The sequence below is a fragment of the Sycon ciliatum genome, chromosome 2 (assembly GCF_964019385.1).
Source record: "Sycon ciliatum chromosome 2, ocSycCili1.1, whole genome shotgun sequence".
In the NCBI taxonomy this organism is placed as follows: domain Eukaryota; kingdom Metazoa; phylum Porifera; class Calcarea; order Leucosolenida; family Sycettidae; genus Sycon; species Sycon ciliatum.
Genome location: NC_088644.1, coordinates 39,756,993 through 39,776,992, shown reverse-complemented (window position 1 = coordinate 39,776,992; position 20,000 = coordinate 39,756,993). Strand labels below are relative to the sequence as shown.

General features: G+C 47.5%; 2 protein-coding genes across 3 annotated transcripts in view; one reads left to right on the top strand and one right to left on the bottom strand.

The window, feature by feature from the left end:
* LOC135810056 (unconventional myosin-XVI-like) overlaps window positions 1-6,849 on the top strand; it is a 33,122-nt gene extending 26,273 nt beyond the window's left edge. For both annotated transcript variants that reach the window (XM_065323523.1, XM_065323522.1), the window contains exons 29-37: window positions 1-1,086; window positions 1,473-1,613; window positions 1,821-1,913; window positions 2,434-2,517; window positions 3,368-3,514; window positions 3,804-3,892; window positions 4,852-5,011; window positions 5,483-5,577; window positions 6,015-6,849. The exon at window positions 1-1,086 is cut by the window's left edge and continues 1,283 nt beyond it. In XM_065323523.1, coding sequence (XP_065179595.1) covers window positions 1-1,086; window positions 1,473-1,613; window positions 1,821-1,913; window positions 2,434-2,517; window positions 3,368-3,514; window positions 3,804-3,892; window positions 4,852-5,011; window positions 5,483-5,577; window positions 6,015-6,221 — 2,102 coding nt within the window. In that variant the 3' untranslated portion in view covers window positions 6,222-6,849. The remainder of the gene's footprint in view (window positions 1,087-1,472; window positions 1,614-1,820; window positions 1,914-2,433; window positions 2,518-3,367; window positions 3,515-3,803; window positions 3,893-4,851; window positions 5,012-5,482; window positions 5,578-6,014) is intronic.
* Window positions 6,850-8,019: 1,170 nt separating this feature from the next.
* LOC135810057 (radial spoke head 1 homolog) lies at window positions 8,020-19,462 on the bottom strand. Its single transcript, XM_065323524.1, has 7 exons — window positions 18,932-19,462; window positions 18,458-18,571; window positions 17,021-17,126; window positions 14,962-15,092; window positions 13,076-13,168; window positions 10,177-10,263; window positions 8,020-8,838 (listed from the first exon to the last, which is right to left on the bottom strand). The coding sequence occupies exons 1-7, from the start codon at window positions 18,983-18,985 to the stop codon at window positions 8,701-8,703; spliced, it is 723 nt and encodes a 240-aa protein (XP_065179596.1). The 5' UTR covers window positions 18,986-19,462; the 3' UTR covers window positions 8,020-8,700.
* Between the last annotated feature and the right edge of the window lie 538 nt (window positions 19,463-20,000).

Genomic DNA, 20,000 nt, shown 5'->3' with positions numbered 1-20,000 from the left:
TTCACCCAATGAGGACAAAGCCATCGTTGGTTAGTCTGAAAGTCATTGACATTGATGCACTAGACGAGCTTTCACCGCCATTGTCACAAACGAGTCCACCGGCTGCAGCCTCCGGGAAAGTGAATCCTCCTGGGATGCCATTCTCTCTTAAGAAGAGTCCATTGCCTGGCCGCTTACCAAAGGATGGTACAGGTGGCAACCAGAAGAGGTCGCTCAAAGCTGCTAACCAAAGCTCGGCCTCAATGGCTCCCTATGCCGTGGTAGAGCCTCTAAAGATTAGACAGTCGCCGTCAGATTCTTACACAGCAGCAGCAACCAGTCCTGCCATGTCTTCTCCGTCTGTTCCGGCCGGAACCTCGCGGCCACGCAAGGCCGATTCGCAGAAGGGTTCTTCTAGCAGGACAAGCTCTCAGAGAAGTGTATCTCGTGACCTTCCACCGCCTCGGTCACCTCCACTGAGCACCCCACGGCCACCATCCACGACTGCAGAGAACACCACACTACCACCTGTTCCACCGCCCATCAGTACTATACCTAAGTCAAGGTCAAAGTCAAAGAAGAAGTCTACCTCTTCCTCAGCTGGCTCTCCGCCTCCAACGCCGCCGCCACCACCACCTCCTCCCCCACCTCCGCCTCCACCGTCACTAATGGGTGTTCCGGCACCTCCGCCACCTCCAATTATGTCTGGCGGACAACCGCCCCCACCACCACCGCCGCCACCGCCTGTAATCTCTTGCGGTCCGTCAGCACCAGCACTCCCTGCACCGGCTGCACAGCCCAATCTCTTTGCTGGACTCTCATCTCCGCCGCCCGGTTTCTTTAGTGGGCCAGGCGGTGCTCAAGCTCCACCGCCACCACCTCCTCCACCTGGCATGCAAGGTGCAGGATCTGGATCTGGTCCTCCACCTCCTCCTCCCCCACCACCAGGAGTAAGATTACCTTCAGCAGGCAGTGCAAGAGCAGTTACGAACCCAGGTGCTCCTCCACCACCGCCCCCTCCGCCACCGCCTCCACAACTGAGTGGTGCGCCGAGTGCACCAGGAGGGTTGCTCGCAGGGCTGCAGAATATCAAGTTGAAGAAATCTGGTGAGCATTTCCCCAGTACCCTGATGTGCCATCCTGGTATAGTCTTAACTTGTGGCATGTGTACTCAATGCTGTTACAGGATGACACAAATCATTCACTAGTGCATACTTATGCTGTTAGCTTGTTTGGGAATCTAGCATGCCCCCCTCCCTTCCCTTATAGATCTGGTGTCTTGTTTTCATTGCCGCAGTGCTATTTTCTGCTGCTGTTAGTGATGCAGTTGCTGCTATTTGCTGCTGCTATTTCTGCTGCTGCTGCTAGTGATGCAGTTGCTGCTATTTGCTGCTGCTAAAGATACAGTTGCTGCCAGATCTATGCTAGGATGCTGCACTTCTCCAGCTACATATGTTCATGGTGATGTTGTTTGCTTTCTGTAATGGTTTCAGCCGCACCGCCTGCATCACCCAAACCCGACTCTGCGTCTGCCGCTGGCAAGTCCGGCGGTGGAATGGATGGTCTTCTTGCAGAGCTTCAGAAAGGTGTCAAACTACGGCAAAGTCCTGCAACAAAGCATAAGCCGGTGGAGGGTAGGTTTTAAAGATCGTCATGATCCCTGTCAAAGTGCTTGAGATTTAACTTCCAGTGGATTACGCTTGATGAACTCCTCTTGATTGTGGGTGATGGCTGGTTTATTTCACTGCCAGCCCCCTCTTCCCCTCCCCTTACCACATGTCGGCGTCATGACGGCTGGAGATGGTATGGTTTTGTGTGCATTCTCTTTATCGTTTCCCCAGCAAACCCTGGTAAAGAACCAGAGAAGAACAAGGTCAGCTTCCCATTGCTGCGCAAGACGACCAGCAGTTCTAATCGAATCGGCGAAACGCAAGGTTTGTGTGCATGCAATTATTGCATGTCAAGCAATGAGTGATCATTTGCAAAGAGTGCATGCTCTGTGTTTGGAAGCCGTCTGCTTGGAAATCCAGTGCATGTGCATGTACATGCCAAATACGTGGGCACGTATGACATCCTCATGCCCACAGAAATCCGATCCGGGAGTCAACAGTAGCGCCGCGTTTTCATTCCAATTACCTCATGTACTGCCCAAAAGCCCATCCGGGGGCAGTAGGGGTCGCATGAGCCCTGGCGCTCCTTTCGTCTCACGGGGCGGATTTCTTTGGCCATGACCATAGAAGGCATGGCTAAAGAAACAGCACTGAGAGTGAGAAAATCAGGCTCCGGGATCTTTCCTAGTGTACATATTGGGTTGGTAAGAAGAGCTTGACAGGTTGGTTTTCCTCCCGACTGATTCTATGTAGCCTGATGCGCAGACCAGGATGTCCCAGTCTACTCTGCCGACCTTAGAGAACTGTATATTGAGGCCTGTACCTGTGTGCCTTGTTGATGCAGATGCTGAAGAAACAGATGGACCAATGGCCTCCATTCCTATGCTAAGAAAGAGCCCTGGACCAAAGCAAAGACTGCCTTCACAAGGTAAAGACCTGCTATAACATGTGACTTCAGAGAAAGCTGTGCAGTTGGAAACCTTGATTTACTAGTAAATCACTACAGTGCATATCCACCACCAGCAGAGAGTAAAGGCCTCTTTTACGGGCAAACAGAATACAATTGACAGTGGCATGGCGAATGATTAGAACACAACACCAAAAAATGAAAACAATTGTATGTGTGAAAAAAACGCAAAAAACGAGAAACAAAAAAACACCAAAAACAAAAAAAACCAGGAAAATACAAGGGCACTGTCCTGCCCACCATCGTCTCCAAAACCTCACAGCCGGCCCTCCGAGATTGCCAACTCTCGCAATGCATTCACAGGACGGTGATATGACGATCGAGCACCGCGGATGCACATGATCGCCGACCGCAACAATGCAAACGCCAGTCGACACCGGACATATGTCATTGTCTGGGCATACAACTTCGTGTCCCCACTCGAAATGAGGCCACACAGGCGCCTATCCACCACCAGCATGTCCTGTATGATCATGAGCACATAGCAGCTGCCAAGCAACAGTCCGTCTTCATTCAGAGAGATGAACATTTTGACCTTTGCCATTTTCTTAAAACACAATGCTGATGCAGAATGCATGCAAGACCAATATTAGGTGATAATGATGCAGGACCGGCAGATTTGTTCTTGATTTGTCCGGCCATAGCATCGCCTTTCTTACAGTTTGTGTATGATACGGCGAGTAGACACGGCCTGAGCAGCAGCACACGTTGATGGCCAAAACGGTCTGGCCACGGTCAGGCCAACCAGACTGGTTCGTTCTGGCCTGTGATGCATGGTGGATTTTGCTCTTACACACTCTACACTGGACAGGACAAGAAGAGCGGGAGCGCAACCAGTTTGCAATGCCACAGCTTAGAAAGAGCCCCGGCCCGCTGAAACGAGCAGAGGATAACGGCGGTCTGGCCGGCACATCTCCACGCCCTGTGCATATCGACCTCAAGTCCGTTTCAGTCCAAGGTGAGGCGGCGTTTTTTATGAGCCTAGTGTTGTGCTTCGGTGTTGATCCTGCTGAACTCTGCTGATCCAGTTTCTTTTGCTTTGGGAGTAGTTCCATGCGACACAGAAACTTCACCCCCCCCCCATGCACCCCTATGTTCATGTGTTGCTGTGTTTAGATTCCTTTATTAGTTCTGTCTTGGTACGCAAGCAACCAGATCATGTGACATGTTGTCAATGTGGCATATCTTTTCCTGAACGAGCTGCTGTTGTTTGCCGTTTTGCTGCACTTTCTCTCCGTCCTGTTCAGATGAGGTGAAGACGAGCGATGACGAATTTGACTGGCCAGCCCCACCGCCCATTCTCATGTCGCCTACTGTAGCAGCGCCAAATACACTGGTAGGATGGCCGTAGGCTGTAGGGTGTTTAGCCCGGCATTACCACATACGGTGCTGTGGGTGTTTAGCCCGGCATTACCACATACGGTGCTGTGGGTGTTGCACAAGTGACTCAGACTGGTTATGGAGGCATCTGGCAAGTCCAATGTTGTAATGAGTTTCATGAAGGACTTGGCTGATGGTATTGTTACGTTACATTCAAAGCTACATTCAAAGCTAAAAGCTAAAGTTACATTCAAAGCTAAAAAAAAGTACTGTACTTTAAGAACACAGAAACTGATGACCTGAAATCACCCGTTTTCGTGTTCAAAACACTCATCAGATAGAACAGTTGAAGCTACGGAAAGACTTTGGTCTCTGTTGGGTGTTTTCCTTTGTGTGGTACACTGTGGCCTTGCTTGGGCATAGAGCACTGTTTGCTGCAGGGACAATAGACACTTTGTCTAGATCTCAAAGGCTCACTTTTCCACATCATCAATCAACTGGTGCACTAAACCAGGTTACCGGAGTACAAATGCAGAGAGAGGCAGATGCGGCCTGATAATCGTGAGAGACTCGGAACTGCAAGAGAATCTTTCCTCTCTCCCAGTTTCGGTATGAACCCCATGCTGAAGTATAATGTACAGTGAAACATGTCTAAGACCACCGCCGCTCAAGGGACCTTCAAAATGTGGTCTCTGTTACCAGGCGGTCTCCTTATCCAGGGTCAGTTGACTGGAAATAGCATTCCTTGGTCCTGGTTTCAGTGGTCTTTTAGGACAGGTGGTCTTTTAGGACAGGTGGTCTTTTAGGACAGGTGGTCTTTTAGGACAGGTGGTCTTTTAGGACAGGTGGTCTTTTAGGACAGGTGGTCTTTTAGGACAGGTGGTCTTTTAGGACAGGTGGTCTTTTAGGACAGGTGGTCGCCCTGACAGGTTTTACTGTATATGTTCTCTTGTGTTGCATTGTGTTGTTGTGTAGTCTCCAATGGCTAGCAAAACTATCGCACCACCGGCAAGTTCAGGAATGCCTCTCGCGAGGCCGCCGCCCGGCGGTGGGATGAAGGCAAGCACAAGCCAATCTGAGCTCTCCAAAGTGAATCGGCTGCCACCAACATCTGGCGCTGCAAAGAAAGATGATGGTGAGTGCTTCTTGGGAAGTGTTATTGTGGTGTCCTCTCAACGAGTCTTGTCGTGTAGAATGCACACCAAGCTATCAACAATCCACGGTCACGTTGTGAGGCAAAGAACCCTTTTTCAATCGCAGTGCAAGTTTACAAAATAATAGTAGTAAAAGAAACATGATACAACAGAGAAATAGCATGTGCCCCTCATCAGGATTACAATTGTGACATTATCACGATAGTTTCCTGTATTTCTGCAGGAGAAACACACGGTAACGTGATGTGTTTGTCTTTCATAGGACTAAGCAGGACTTCAGGGGTTTAACTCTAAGATACATTATATATGTAGTGCCGTCGATCTAGGCGTAAGGTTGTTGCCGTCATCGTCGTTGTTGTTGTGGTTATTGTGGTTATTGTTGTTGTTGTTGTTGTTGTTGTTGTTGTTGCTGCTGCTGCTGCTGCTGCTGCTGTTGTTGTTGTTGTTTGCAGTGGCAACTAATGGCAGTGCTGCAAGTACAGAGGCGGATAGCAGTCTGCCCAGCTGGAAGAAGGCACTGAAGAATAAGCGCAAGAAGAGTGAACAGGTATGCTTGTTAACTACTGAGACACACTCATCTCTACAGTGCTGAGCTAGTGTATGTCCAGCAGCCAGTCATCTGGTCTATAGCCAATGTGCCAGTAATCTGCATTAGGGATGGACTGCAACATTGGTCCTTTCTTAATTTCCCTTGACATTACTCTGCAAGGAGCAAGTAAATTAAAGGTGTAAATATCAAAAAGCAAGTTAAAGCTCCATTTCAGCTCCAGAGTTCAGGTTTACAATCCTCAGCCATGCCTTGGCCTGACATAGAGTGAATGGAGCGCCTTGCTTGTGCATGCTGCTTTTTGATATTTACACCTTCAACCATACTGTAGTGTTTCGGATTAAAGCCCGTCTCATATAGAAGCTTGTTTGCTATCATAATTAGTCTGACGGTATTCGAATGCTCTGCCTGTGTGTGACACCGTGACACAACCTCAGGAACAGGATGAAATGCAGAAGATGCAGGATTTGCAACGTTACGACGGTGTGCCGGAATGGAAGAGAAAAGTACTCATAGAACGCGACCAGAAGAAATGGGCTGACGGCGAGGCAGACAGGGCAGCCGAGCGCAAGGCCGCGGCCGATAAGGAGCACTTGGCTAGCCTCCCGGCTTGGAAGCGAGACCTGATCCTGAAGAAGAAGTAGCTACTTGCACAGCATGGTATTTTCTGCAAGGTAATTGTGGTGCCGTACATCTGTGGTGGCATGTACTCTATCCTTGTAGGACAATGATATTTCTTCCTGGAATCTCGTGAACTACTTCATAATGATTTCTCACCATGCATATGACTGCTGGCAGTCAATTCAAAAAGCATGATAAACACTGTCGCTTGTATCCATTACCAACCACTTCCGAAGTGTTCTAGAGAAGTATTTGAAGAGTAAAGCTGTGTAACTTGAATGCAATGTGCTACAGACTAAGTGCAAATTAGCATGGCAGTCTCCCCTCTTGCCATGCTTCTGTTCCAGACAATGATCTTGGAAACAAGTTTACTCTTTGGAAATGTTTGCCGTTTCCCTTGATTTTAGAGCTCTCATTTTCAAAGCGTTTCACTTCAACAGATAACAAGCTGTATAATACACTGCATATTTTTTCCTTGGAAGCACCCTTCCTTAATATCCAATCTTGATATTTTTTTACACATGGATTCCATTTCTGCTGCAAAGCATATCCCCTGTAAAGTATTTCACTACTCGCATATGCCTGTTGCGGGCAACTAATTATTTCCGACACCGGCTGTCAAAAACCCACAATATTTCAATTTTCCTACAATTGGAGCTGTAACAAGAATGTCACTCCCGTTCTTGTCCAGGAATTCAAATAATACAGTAGAAGCCTGCCGTGGATGGTCGACTACTGCAATGGGGCAGTATCTATGCAATGGGACAGTATCTGTGCGCAGAAAAAAGCAGTCATCGTTCGCCCTGGAGCTTGGTTGTGTCCGTGCATATGAAATCACACTGGAGTAGATTCAAAGGGTAGCCCTTCTGCAGCCTATGGCTACCAATAGAGTGGTTTCACGTCTATCGCCGTGGTAACCACCACTCGCGGGATAGCCATGTCGGTTCCAACTCCACTCAATGGTTGAACACTTGCATCCATATATGGATCACATGATGTCCACCATGTTGGTTAAACTGTCCACATGCCGTTATCACTATGACACTAAGTGCACTAATAAGTGTGTCACATGCACGTAGCCGCCGCACCTGCACAGGGTCTCAAGTCCCGCTTGGATTTGTACTGCCACGAGCCTCCTCTCGATTTGGTTACTAGTATTCCTCTCTTTCTTATCTAGCCGCCGACCGCTGGAACTCAGTTCCGCCATCGGTCCGCCTTGCTGCTTCACCAAGTCAATTTCGTATCGCTATCCTAGATTGGCTAGGGTACCCCGTAAGGAGACCATAGGTCTGTGGGGACTGCCCTAGAGAAATATGAATAAATACTAGGGGTGAAACGGCTCTATGTTGTTCGGGTACCCTAACGCCAGCATAGTTTTCCACAGTTCGGGTATCGGTTCCATGTACTCATTTCTCCAGACCGACAAAATGCGTTCGTGACAATATTTTGTTTTGAAAACATGTTTCCGAACAAGAGCGAGACATCGGAGAGGCCATGTGCGAAGAAGATAATGACCAGGGAACCCTTTGGTCCTTGGAAGAGCGGTAATCGTAAGGTAAACTATTGAGTAGACTTGATGCGTACATGCATTTGTAAGAGAACGAGTCTCGAAGTTTATCGAGTTTCGGTTCGAAATTTGACGGAACGGGTACCCGATTCTTTTCAGCTGGCGGTTCCAAAACCGGTTCCTCACCCGAACTACTACTACTACTACTGCATGACAAAGATGTGAAAGCACTCCGTATCCTAGCAACACATTAAACAACATGGCAGACCTAGAGACCCAACTAACTATTATCCGAGGCAGAACAGCTCGCAAGATAATCCTTCAAAAAGAAGTAATTCCTGGACTTCTGTCTTTAAAAAAAAAGAATAGAAAGAACTAGGGATATATGGACATAGGCATGTGGTCATAGTGTAAAAAGAGGAGGCAGTAGATTAGTCTACAATCCGCTGGAGAACTTTGAAAGTTTCAGTCGAAAGCTCTGAAGCAGTACATATAGTGACATGATCGTAACACTGTCATTCGTTGGTGTCAACTACCTACTTCTGTGCAGGCAAGTAAACGGAGACTGGTTAAACACAACAACCTAACCGCTGAGATACCACATGTACAGGAAAGGTACAATGTCCTTTCCAGAGGAGAACTATTGTCCCGGTTCACTTGGGTCGGCCGGGAATCATAGACAATAACAGGAAACGAGGGTCAACGACTGCCCGCATACATACACAGAGTATCCGATCAGGACTAGCGAAGAAGAATATGCGACATTTGACTTGAGAGAGTGCTCTATGTGCCGTTGTGTGAGACATGGCCTAAATGACTCGTCCATGGAGTTTACTGGCCAGTGGATCATCACAAAAATCCATCATGATACCCGGTTCTCTAGCTATCCAATACTAAAGGATAAAGCATCCAAATGTGTCTTGAAGCCGTCTTATAACTTCGTTCAGCACCTACAGCTAAGTTGGAAGACTGCTCTTTCTATCTCTCTGTCTTTCTCAGGATAATGTTGCAGCGCTTGCCGGGCTCTCCTCGCTTTTATAGCCGGGTGGGCCCACTTCTATCGGTCTCCATCTTCTCTGCGTGTCCTCAAGTCTAATGTCAGCATTTTCCACCTCATCGTCGTCACGCACCGGCTAAGCAGCACAATGACAAAGAATAACACATAGAGTGCGAAATTGAACTCAGATAATGAGCCAGTTTAAATGTAAAAATGGAGTTATTCTGACTGCTTATTATCTTGTTACAGTCGTGGATAGTTGCTTCATAACTCGTTCCCATGTGATTTCTTCTTCTATTTTTACATAGAGTGCGGAAGAAAACATTTCGTAAAGCAATGAACGGTGACCAATGGTATCGGGAAAGGTACCCACTCCATGAAAAATGAACTAAATGCCAATGAACTTAGCACCGACTTTACTATAACAGTTCAGCTGACATGTCCACGCTTAAAAGTAGTGGTCGTGTTTCCATTGGAGACTTAACGTTGATGGTTGATGCTTGCCATAATCAACTGTGCTTACAGTTACATCATGTGGCCTCAGGCTGGACTGGACCTCATCTCTTCGCATGTGCAGTCCGGCAATTGCTCAGTTCTTGGCTCATGAGATATATATTGAGCTGTATACAGCTACAAGTGCTGACCACTCTCTGGTTCAACTCAGATGAATGTAATGCCCCCTCCCCTTCTTTTCTCACGCACACACAATACAGCGTAAAACTGCAGGTCTGTCGGTCGCAGAAGAACGGGGGGGGGGTCAGCCTCCTAGCCTAGACCGTTCTTATTTTCATGTGTTACAGTCTATGCACAGCTGAGTCACCGTGTATGCATTGGTAACCAGTACTTGGTGAAATTCTAGCCTGCTCGTTCTTCAGCGCCCGACAGTACTGCAGTGCACACACGCCAACAGATGCTACCATGCCTGCCTTCACCCACACACCAACAGATACTACCATGCTTGCCTTCACCCACACACAGGGGCGTGCTCGGCCCCCCAACTAGGGGGGTGCACGGGAGCCGAGGGGATTATTTGTTTGCAACCTTTCTTGAATTTTAGAGCATATTTGCATACATTACAATTGCAATTACCCAGATTGAAAATTTTTGGGGGGTGCACGTGCCCCCCGTGCCCATCGCCGAGTACGCGCCTGACACACCAACAGATACTACCATGCTTGCCTTCACCCACACACCAACAGACACTACCATGCTTGCCTTCACCCACACACCAACAGATACTACCATGCTTGCCTTCACCCACACACCAACAGATACTACCATGCTTGCCTTCACCCACACACCAACAGATACTACCATGCTTGCCTTCACCCACACACCAACAAACAAGAGCAGCTTGCAACTTGTACAGCAACCTGACTGTGCAGTGGTCTGTCCCTCGCTAATCCAGCACCATCTGTGTGACGGCAGCTCTGCTCGATTGGAGAGGGGTGGCTGTATACGTATATGTACTTACCGGCATCACCACGATGTGTTCGCCGGTTTGTTCCATTGGTTCCGAGGAGTCCGTTGAAGGGAACACAAACGTGCCGTCACCGGTAGGCTGTGCAGGAAGCAGGAAAGACAACAAACTGCAGCTTTCAGAATGATGTGTTTTCATTGCTACCAGGTTTGGCCTGATTTCCCCTTGGCCCCACGCTAACTACACACCATGAGTAAGTGGATTTTCTAATGGGCGACGCTAAGTATGCAGCATGAGTCGTTGGGGCACGTGCAGGCAGCGCTGTGTAGCCGCGAGTCTGCGGCCTCGCCAACGCTCCTCAACTGATGATGTCATCACAATACAATACCGTCTATAGAGATTTTAAGGTGGGACACCACCTTCCAGGGGTCAAAAAATCAACTTTCGAATTGTCACCTTTTTGCTATTGGAAATCAAAGCATATGTCGTGAGGTGTCAGTATTCCAAATTTGAAGTGATCGAGACCAACCGTTGCAGCCATATGACCGTTTGAAATATGAAAAATTGAAAAATAATTGTATACATCGATGTTCGTACACTAAAACGAGTAAGCTGTCAAGATTATGGAGTTTTGGAGTTTTGAAGCACGTTTACTTCAAAATTGTATTGCCAAGGCAGCAGTGACCCGGACCAGAACATTTTTCTTTCCCAAATGACTTCTTTGCTGTTTCGAGAGATGGGGAACAAGAAGAGCAGGTCGTGCAGGTGTCCTGCAAAGAGAAGATTATCAGGAAATAGGTTTGCTAGGAGGACAGCACCTGTCCAGGAAGCCGCGGAGGGTGTTTGTGAAGCTGAAGCAGTGACAGAGTCTGCCTCGAAGCGCGAGTTGTACGATGGCGTTCCAAAATGGATTCAACTGAGCGACAGTGAGTCGGATTCGGAGGAGAGATTTGATGGATGTGCCCTGACTTAGAACTCAGACAGTGACTCGTCGAGTGATTCCTCGTGCTCAGAGGACTTTCATGGCCCAATCGCTGAAGGTTGTGGTTCAGACGCCACTGGAAATCGCTTAGCGTAATAGTGAATTTGAATAGTTTACGTAATTTTATTTTCTCTGCGAGGTGAGCTGACCATTGCTGAAACTGCACGTTCTGGCCTTGCATCCACTGTCAGCATCACGTGCTGCAATGAAGAGTGTTCAGCAGTCACCGGCTTGCCAGTGGTGGAGAAGTCAGGACGGTTTTATGAGTGCAATCGCCGCAGTGTTCTGACAACGCGCACTCTGGCATTTGGCCATGTTGGCTTGGAAAATTTTGCGGCCTCATGAATTTGCCCCCACCTGTTCAGCTATCTGCATTCCAGCGGCGCCAGCGAGCATTGTACAAGGCGGCAAAGTCAGTTGCGCAAATCAGCATGAACGAAGCAGCAGATGAAGTGCGTAAGCTGAACAAGGCAATGGACAGGCCTGAGCATATAGCTGCTGTCACCTATGATGTACGTGGATGAAGCGCGGGTTTTCCTCCCTGCATGGTGCGTTTACGGCAATTGACTGGCAAGTCGGGAAGATCCTTGATGTGCATGTAGCTTCCAAGTACTGCCATGGCTGCAGCTTGTGGAAAGCTGGCCGGGAGCGGAGTGAAGTCACAGCTGACGAGTATGAGAAGTGGAAGTCGGGCCGCATATCCCTCTCTGCAACAGCAACACCGAACGGGCGTCACCCGGTATGGAGACTGAAGGCGCTACCACCATCTGGGGCAGATTAGTACAGGAGCACAAGCTAAAGTAATGCACATATATTGGAGATGGTGACTCCAACGACGTTACTGCCGTGCAACAAGCTAAACTATATGGGCCTGAGATTGATATCGTTAAAGAAGAGTGCGTTGGCCATGTGCAGAAGCGTCTGGGTACAGCCTTGCGCAGTCTGAAGAAAGAATTGCCAGGCAAGAAGTTACCGGATGGCCACCATGTAGGCGGAGCAGGACGCCTTACTGATGACCTCATCGACAGGCTCCAATTCGACTACGGGCATGCCATTCGCTCGAACATCAATGATGTGCAGGCCCTGCAGGGTATGGCACGCACCATCTGGGCTGGCCCATTCCATCGTCGCTCAACGGATGAAACGCCTCGCCATCAGCATTGCCCACCTGGTCCAGAATCTTGGTGCGGATATCAGCTTGTAAAAGCTGGTGTCAAGCTGTCCTACAGCCACCATTATGTGATGCCAGCAGCAATACTCGATGTGATTAAGCTTGTGCATGTCCACCTGTCTCAGCGAGAGATCCTCGGCCGTTGCTTGCACGGCACAACTCAAAACCAAAACGAGAGCTTCACTGAACAGCCTCATTTGGCAAATGCGCCCCAAGTCCTCCCTCCTTCCGTGGCGTTGCTGTGGTAGAACTCAGTGCCTACCTATCTGTCCTCCACTTTAACAACGGCTCTGTCGCTTTGCTGCAAGTTCTACAAGAGCTGGGCTGTCAGCCTGGCGTTTTCTTACCTGAGAATGCCAGCTCATGTTGGAGGATAGTATTAGGGTGGCCAAGGATGAGAAGAAGATGAAGCAGGAAGAAAAATAGCGGAGGAAACAAAGGAGGAGGCGCAGGAAGGGAATTGAAGAGCAGGTTGTGGAAGCTGAGGGTGTCACATACGAGGCTGGTGGGTTTTAGTTGTAGCCCACCAATCATTACTTGGATGAACTGTAAATTCTCTCTTTGGTGCCTACATTGTGTAGCAGTATATAGTGATTGAACATGGAAAATTTTGAGGCAACCCGAGGCTGCGGATCCATTTTCATGATATGCCTATTTCAAATAAGCGGATGATATCATGGGGGTGAGTCAACAGACCTGCTTATGGGCGTTATGAATGCAGCATGTGTAGCTAGTGCAGCGCTGAGCCGCGACTTCGCAATAGAGTGTGATATCTAGCTGCAGCAATGTAGTTATCTCACCTCATTGGCATGGAACATTCCCCTGTATGTGAAACCGTTGTAGAAGATCTCTCCCGAACCTTGTCTCCGCCCGTGAACCCAGATACCAATAGACTGGACAGACACACAAGGATATCAACATACACATACACATACACACACCTCAGACCTCAGACCTGCCCATCGCGGAAGCGATGATAGCGAACAGCTATGTTAGACATAGCAATTTGTGCTGGGATTACACCATTCAACAGCTTGCAAGGCTGATGAATTGACCGCCACTATTTTTAGCCTGGTATCCACCACACAGCTGATTGAAGTGACTTTTTCTGGCCAGTGAATCCCTATTTTTCATTTTTCTTTTTTTTTCTTTTTTTTTCTACACACACACCACACCACATGCTCCGGCATACGCTGGCTGTTGGTAACCACCCAGGAGAATGAAAGAAGAGTCAGGAAGAGTCCGAGAAAGAGAAGAAAGACGTGTGCAACCATAATCAATCGACGAGGAGACAATAGTCGTAAAATGGCAATAAATAAGATAAATTGTGCACTCATAACAACAGCAAAAATGAAGAAAGTCAAGTTCCATAACGTTTTCTTGTGACTGTCATCAGTGGAACGCCGTCACATAAAAATGTAATAACTAAAACGCACACTTATATACATGTAGCTAATATGGTTTCAGGTAGAAATACAGCAGCTAACAAGTACAAAAAGCGAACTTGCCACTACCTTTCTCACATACACTATATTCACACATTGCAAAGGTGAAAACTTCCCTTTTTGTACTTGTTAGCTGCTGTATTTCTACCTGAAACCATATTAGCTACATGTATATAAGTGTGCGTTTTAGTTATTACATTTTTATGTGACGGCGTTCCACTGATGACAGTCACAAGAAAACGTAATGGAACTTGACTTTCTTCATTTTTGCTGTTGTTATGAGTGCACAATTTATCTTATTTATTGCCATTTTGCAACCATAATCGTCGGGAATTGAACCCGCAACCTCTCGATTGGAAATCGACTGCACATACCACTGCACCATATGGGACACACACACACACACACACACACACACACACACACACACACACACACACACACACACACACACATACATACACACACACATATACACACACAGTGTAAAATGGAACATCTGGAGCTAACATCTCAGCTCTATACTCGGCCAAAACGGCAAGAATAATATTCATACACAGTAAACGAGAAAAGGCAAATCACCGTACTTGTGGCAGATTAGGAAGCCAAGGAAACAATGAGAAACATTTGGTTTTAACCAACTTACTCATATCCAGTGAAAATTCAGCATAGCATACATCCAAGGTATGTAAACATTTTAAGCCAAGGTACGGTATAAACCAAGGTACGGTATAAACCAAGGTACGGTATATTGTCCAAAGTCAAATGATTATCAGATCTTTTGTAAAACTGCGGGGTCCTCAACAACAGCACGCTCTATCTAGTATACATGTATATCTAGTATACATGTACTATCTAGTGTACATGTACTATCTAGGGTACTTTGTCACGGTGAAGTTTCACTCTACTGTGACATCATTGGATGACTGGGTTCATGACTGGGTTCATGACTGGGTTCATGACTGGGTTCATGACTGGGTTCATGACTGGGTTCATGACTGCAGTACTGCTCGAGGACAAACATCATCAACAGCTCGTGCACGAGACAGGCTGAATGCATGACAGAAAGATCTTTTTTTCTTCTTCTTTTTTGGTATTATATTTTCAAGGATCCTCCAGAGGCAAATGGATGCCTATCAAAGGGAGTCTCCTGAGGAAAGGAAGTTAAGGTGGCTGTTATGAGAGAGGGAGGAGGAAGGGGATCTGCAGTGATCATGACAGATCGGCGGTAATGGACTTACCTTGGTGCCGTCTTTGTACGTGTAAGTACCCTGGCCGTGTTTGACATTCTTTTCCCACAGTCCCTTGTACGCGTCGCCGGTTACGTATGTGTACGTGCCCTCACCTGTACGCTGATCTTTTGCCCATTGACCTGTGTACGTATGTGTGTATGTGTGTACGTATGTGTACGCGTGTATGCGTGTGTGTATGTGTGCGTGTGTGTGTGTGAGAGAGAGAGAGAGAGGGTGTGTGTACATGTGTGTGTGTATACGTGTGTGTGTGTATGTGTGTGTCCATGTGCAGCAATGGGATGGTGCGGCAATGCAGTATGGTAGGATTGAAAGGACGGCCCAGCCAAACATAACAGATCAGCACGACATCAGTCAAATGGAGAACGTGGGTCATGACAGCATGAGAACGAACTTCAGGACATGATTTGATGTGCAGTTGCAAAAAATATGATATCAGAACTTGGGGCATAGGGCTAATCTTGTCCTACCTCTTTGAGCATGCCCGTACATGCAGGGTTCCAGCGCTTTTAAAAAGTGTTCCAACCATGAGGTTACCAGGCATACACAGTGAACCTGTGGTAAGTACTTGTGCAGGAGCCTTGATTCACCAGTACAAGTACATGTATAGGGGACATGCATACATCCAATGCACCCAACCAATGCACCCAACCAATGCACCCAACCAATGCACCCATCCAATGCACCCATTCGATGCACCCATTCGATGCATCCATCCAGTAATTCCAGACAATCTGATTCCTCACCAGACGCCCATGCAAACCTGTTCCCACACTACGGCACACATGGTATCCAGCAACAATGGCATAGTAACCCTGTAGTGGCATAGTAACCCTGTACAGTAAGATCGGGCGCCGAAGAACGCAGGGGCTAGAGCGCAGCCTAGGAAAGTTCTTAAATTTTTGATTCTAGCCAGACCGTTCTTATTCACACGCGCGCGGCGAGTCGAGTGACGTCATGACGTTTGTCATGTACATGTACATGTACAGGTACATGTAGTGCAATGTAGTACTTCTAAACTAGTGGGTGTCGTAAATGGGAATGACTGTACATGTAGCAGTTACTGTTTACACGTACGTGTACATGACATGTACTCACCTCCCATACATGTACAATGTAGATCTACGTACAATGTAGATCTAGTGTTCTTAAATCTGATAATTCTAGCCTGGACTGTTCTTAAATTTTGCCGGTTTTCCAGCCTGAGTGTTCTTCGGCGAGGTGTTCTTCGGTGCCCGATCTTACTGTAGTGGCATAGTAACCCTGTAGTGGCATAGTAACCCTGTAGTGGCATAGTAACCCTGTAGTGGCATAGTAACCCTGTAGTGGCATAGTAACCCTGTAGTGGCATAGTATTATAGGCCTCAGCGGCTAATGCTAGCATTAAAAGTAGCATTAAAGGCCTTTTTTGGAAACTAGCATTGCTCTAGCATTGCAAGCAGGTTTTATGGGGTAAAAAGTATTAAAAGGGGCCTGGGGCTAAAAACCTTTCCAAGGCATACGCTGCAATGACCCATATGGTAATATTTGCACCAATTATGGAGTCTGGGCCTCTTCTGGCACACAGCAAGTGCACAACAGGATTCAAGGGTACATATATGCCATACAGTAACAAAACGGCTACTCTTGGTCCGGCCACAGTCAAAATACCGTTACCGCTAGCATTATCGTCTCAATGCTAAGGGTGCCTATTTGGAAGCGTTTCTATCTTTAATTTACCATGGTGCCCTGTTTCATCTGATCGTGTCTACAATGAAATTAGACACAAGACCATCCGAAAAAGTATTTCTGTACACCATTTTCTTTCCTTTTTATTGGTGCTGAAACTAGCATTAATGCTGCAAACGAGCACTCAACCTAGCATTAGCAACCAAAATAACTAGCATTGCCAAAAGCATTTTTGCCCAAAAAAACTAGCATTAGCCGCTGAGGCCTACGATGATAGTAACCCTGTAGTGGCACATTCAGTGCAGGTAATAGGTACACTTGCAGTCGAGCATTGTTTGCATTCAGGAACGAGGAGGGCTGCTAACCGGTAAGTACTGCTCACCCTCATACTGACTCCCGTCTGGATAGACAAAAAGTCCTTGGCCGTGCTTCACGCCGTCCAGATACTCTCCCTGGTACTTTCCTCCGGACTTGAACCGGTACAGACCCTGCAAGTGGACAAGAATGGGAAAACGTCAATGATACTCCGGTATCCAGTTAGGCACAGACCATGTGATCTTGCTGTGATACTCCGGTATCCAGTTAGGCACAGACCATGTAATGTTGCTGTCTCCGAAACGTTTGTTTACCGTGTGACGTGTTCAGCAATAGTGAATGCATGTAAGGGAGTTGTACGTGTTGGGGACCTCAGCTTATCTTGCTGCATGATCTCACCTGGCAATAGCAATGACCTTCTAGTCTGAGATTCGCCCGAGGGGGACAGCGCCACGAAGTGTGCCACTGCTGTACACTTGACTAAGTTTTCTGCTAGAACTTCAGGGACACTAGGCTGAGTAGAGAAGATTTAAAAAGTAGTTGACTGTATGCACGTACATACAGTAGGACCTCGCTTTTAACCGCACACATCCGTTTTTCCACAAAATATCCGGATAAGCGAGGGAACCAGATAATCGAACACACGGTGCGTCTGCCCAGTGTGGTGCGTCTGCCCAGTGTTGACTCCGAGACCCACGGTCGGACGAGCTGCCCAGGCCTCACCACTAGGCCTTTCCCAAATCGGCCGGCCGAAAAATTCGCCGAAAAGTAGCCTTTTCAGAAAATCGCCGATCTTTTGGCCGAATCCTGAAATTTTACCAAGAAATCGCCGAATATACATGTTTTGCAGGGTCGTGGGCAACTGGGCATGACCGCTCGTGCGCGCCTGCGTCACGGCCCGTGGGCATTTCCCAAATCGGCCGGCCGAAACATTGGCCGAGAATAGTGGTTTTGAAGAAAGAATCTTTTAGCCGAATACGCAATTTTCGCACTGAATTCGCCGAAAATTGATGTTTTAGTGCCTCAATAGCATGCAAATCAGGGAGTTGTAAATACCGGTATTTTACGACTCCTGATGCAAATACAATTAATTTCCTGGAGCCATTATCTGCGAAAAGTGGCTGCGACTTTAGAGCCGAATTTACACCTTTCACAGAAATTTTCAGCCGATTCTGGCGATTTTTCAGCCGATCGAAAAGCCGAATAGGCCAAAATAAATGGCCGATTTGGGAAAGGCTTACTCACCACCACTGCCGTTTCCGTGCTGCCTTCTCGATACATACGTATGTACACTGTATATCATGTGCACATTCACATGTCTGAAGGTTTGCGGTTTTTCAATAAAAAAAAACAAAAAAACACATACTATATGTATGCATGGCATATGCTGTAAATCGGTAACCAACGATTTTCTTCTGGGTGGCGAGGGATCCGGATAAAAGAGGACCGGATAAGCGAGGTCTGACTGTATTTCTCTTTAGATACCCTCCACCATGCGTCTTACCTGCCCGCTGCGTTTCCCATTGCGATACTCTCCTTCGTACGTATCGCCGTTGGGCAGAATGGCCTTGCCTTTACCGTGACGCTCTTTCTGCTCATTGCGCTCGCCGTCGTATGACTGTGTGATACACACACATGCACGTACACACACACACACACACACACACACACACACACACACACACACACGGCTTGGGGGTTCAAATTTGTTGTCTTGGATTTTGGATAGTTCTACTAATGAGGTTTGTTTTTTAACCGATGGTGTACTAACGATGGTAGACCCGAGGCTGTGTCGCAAGCCAGTCATGCTGCACTGCTGCATTGTGTATCATAGTTATCAATCACTACTAGTTCCAGCATTCCAGCAACTAACAGTTGCTTAACCCACCAGTATTATTATACTGCAGCAGTATGTTCAGTATGCAGCTCAGTAAGCAGCTCAGTTCGCTCAGTAATTAAATATGCACTTTGTCCTTACCCCGAGGCCTGCGCCTTCTCCCTGAGAGCCAGCATCGGATTCGTCGTCAGACATTCTCCCCCTTCGAGATCGTTCAAACCCACCACCGCTATCGTAGTTGAGTTGACCCTCCTGCTCCTCGGGGATAGCTTCGAAACTAGCTATCACGAAAAGTTCTACAGGCCGTCCGCACACGAACACTGACAAGCGGCCCCTGCAGAGTGCCAGGCGACTACAACCTGCGTCGTGTGCAGTGTTTGGACCTAGCAGCTAGTCTCGTAGAACACCAAGCAAGCGTGTGTGTCCTGAGCCAGGCGGATAGCAGCAGCGTGAGTAACAATTGTAGCAGACAACTTCTGGAACCTGTAGATGTTCCCTCCACTCGCCCAAGATATGACTTTTTAGTGCACTGTGATTCAATCCGGGCAAAATGGTCAACTGCCAGAGAGAGGGCAGCACACGTTTACACAAGCTAGCTCTTCACTACCAAACCAAAACGATTTGCTTTTTAGAAAAGGCTGAACGAGATACCGAGGTTCGAACAACTAAACTACTTTGTCCTTGCCCATGTTGCACAGCTTATGTCGAATGCTTGACACTGACAGCACCATGGCTACAAGCCCGTTGCGAAGGAAGCTTTCTTCAAAGCGAAGGACTAAAGGGACCCTCACTTAATTTTTTGCCGACTACCCGCCAAAAAACACATTTCGACACGCGTGTGTGCTGGACGTCTGCGCGTGCACGACAAGACGTGAGCTGGCTGACAAGTGAGAGCCAGGGAGTCGTCAAGTACCGGCGTTTGACGACTCCCGGCCTGGTGAGAGCATGCATGCATGCATGCATGTCCAGCTGGCGGGAATGGGAACCTATTTTGTAGATCGATGGGTTGAATGTGAAATTGTGGATCTACACGAGGTTTGTTTTCATGTTCTGATACTTGTTGTAATGGCTAGTGATCTTGCAAACTGTAAAACTGTTACTGTGACTTTTCCAAGTCCTACTGATATACCTTGTCAAATCAGATGCCCTGTAGTAGTCTTGGTGGAAGCAGACTGGAATGCGTTGAATTCGTAGCTTCTGAAATTGAAAT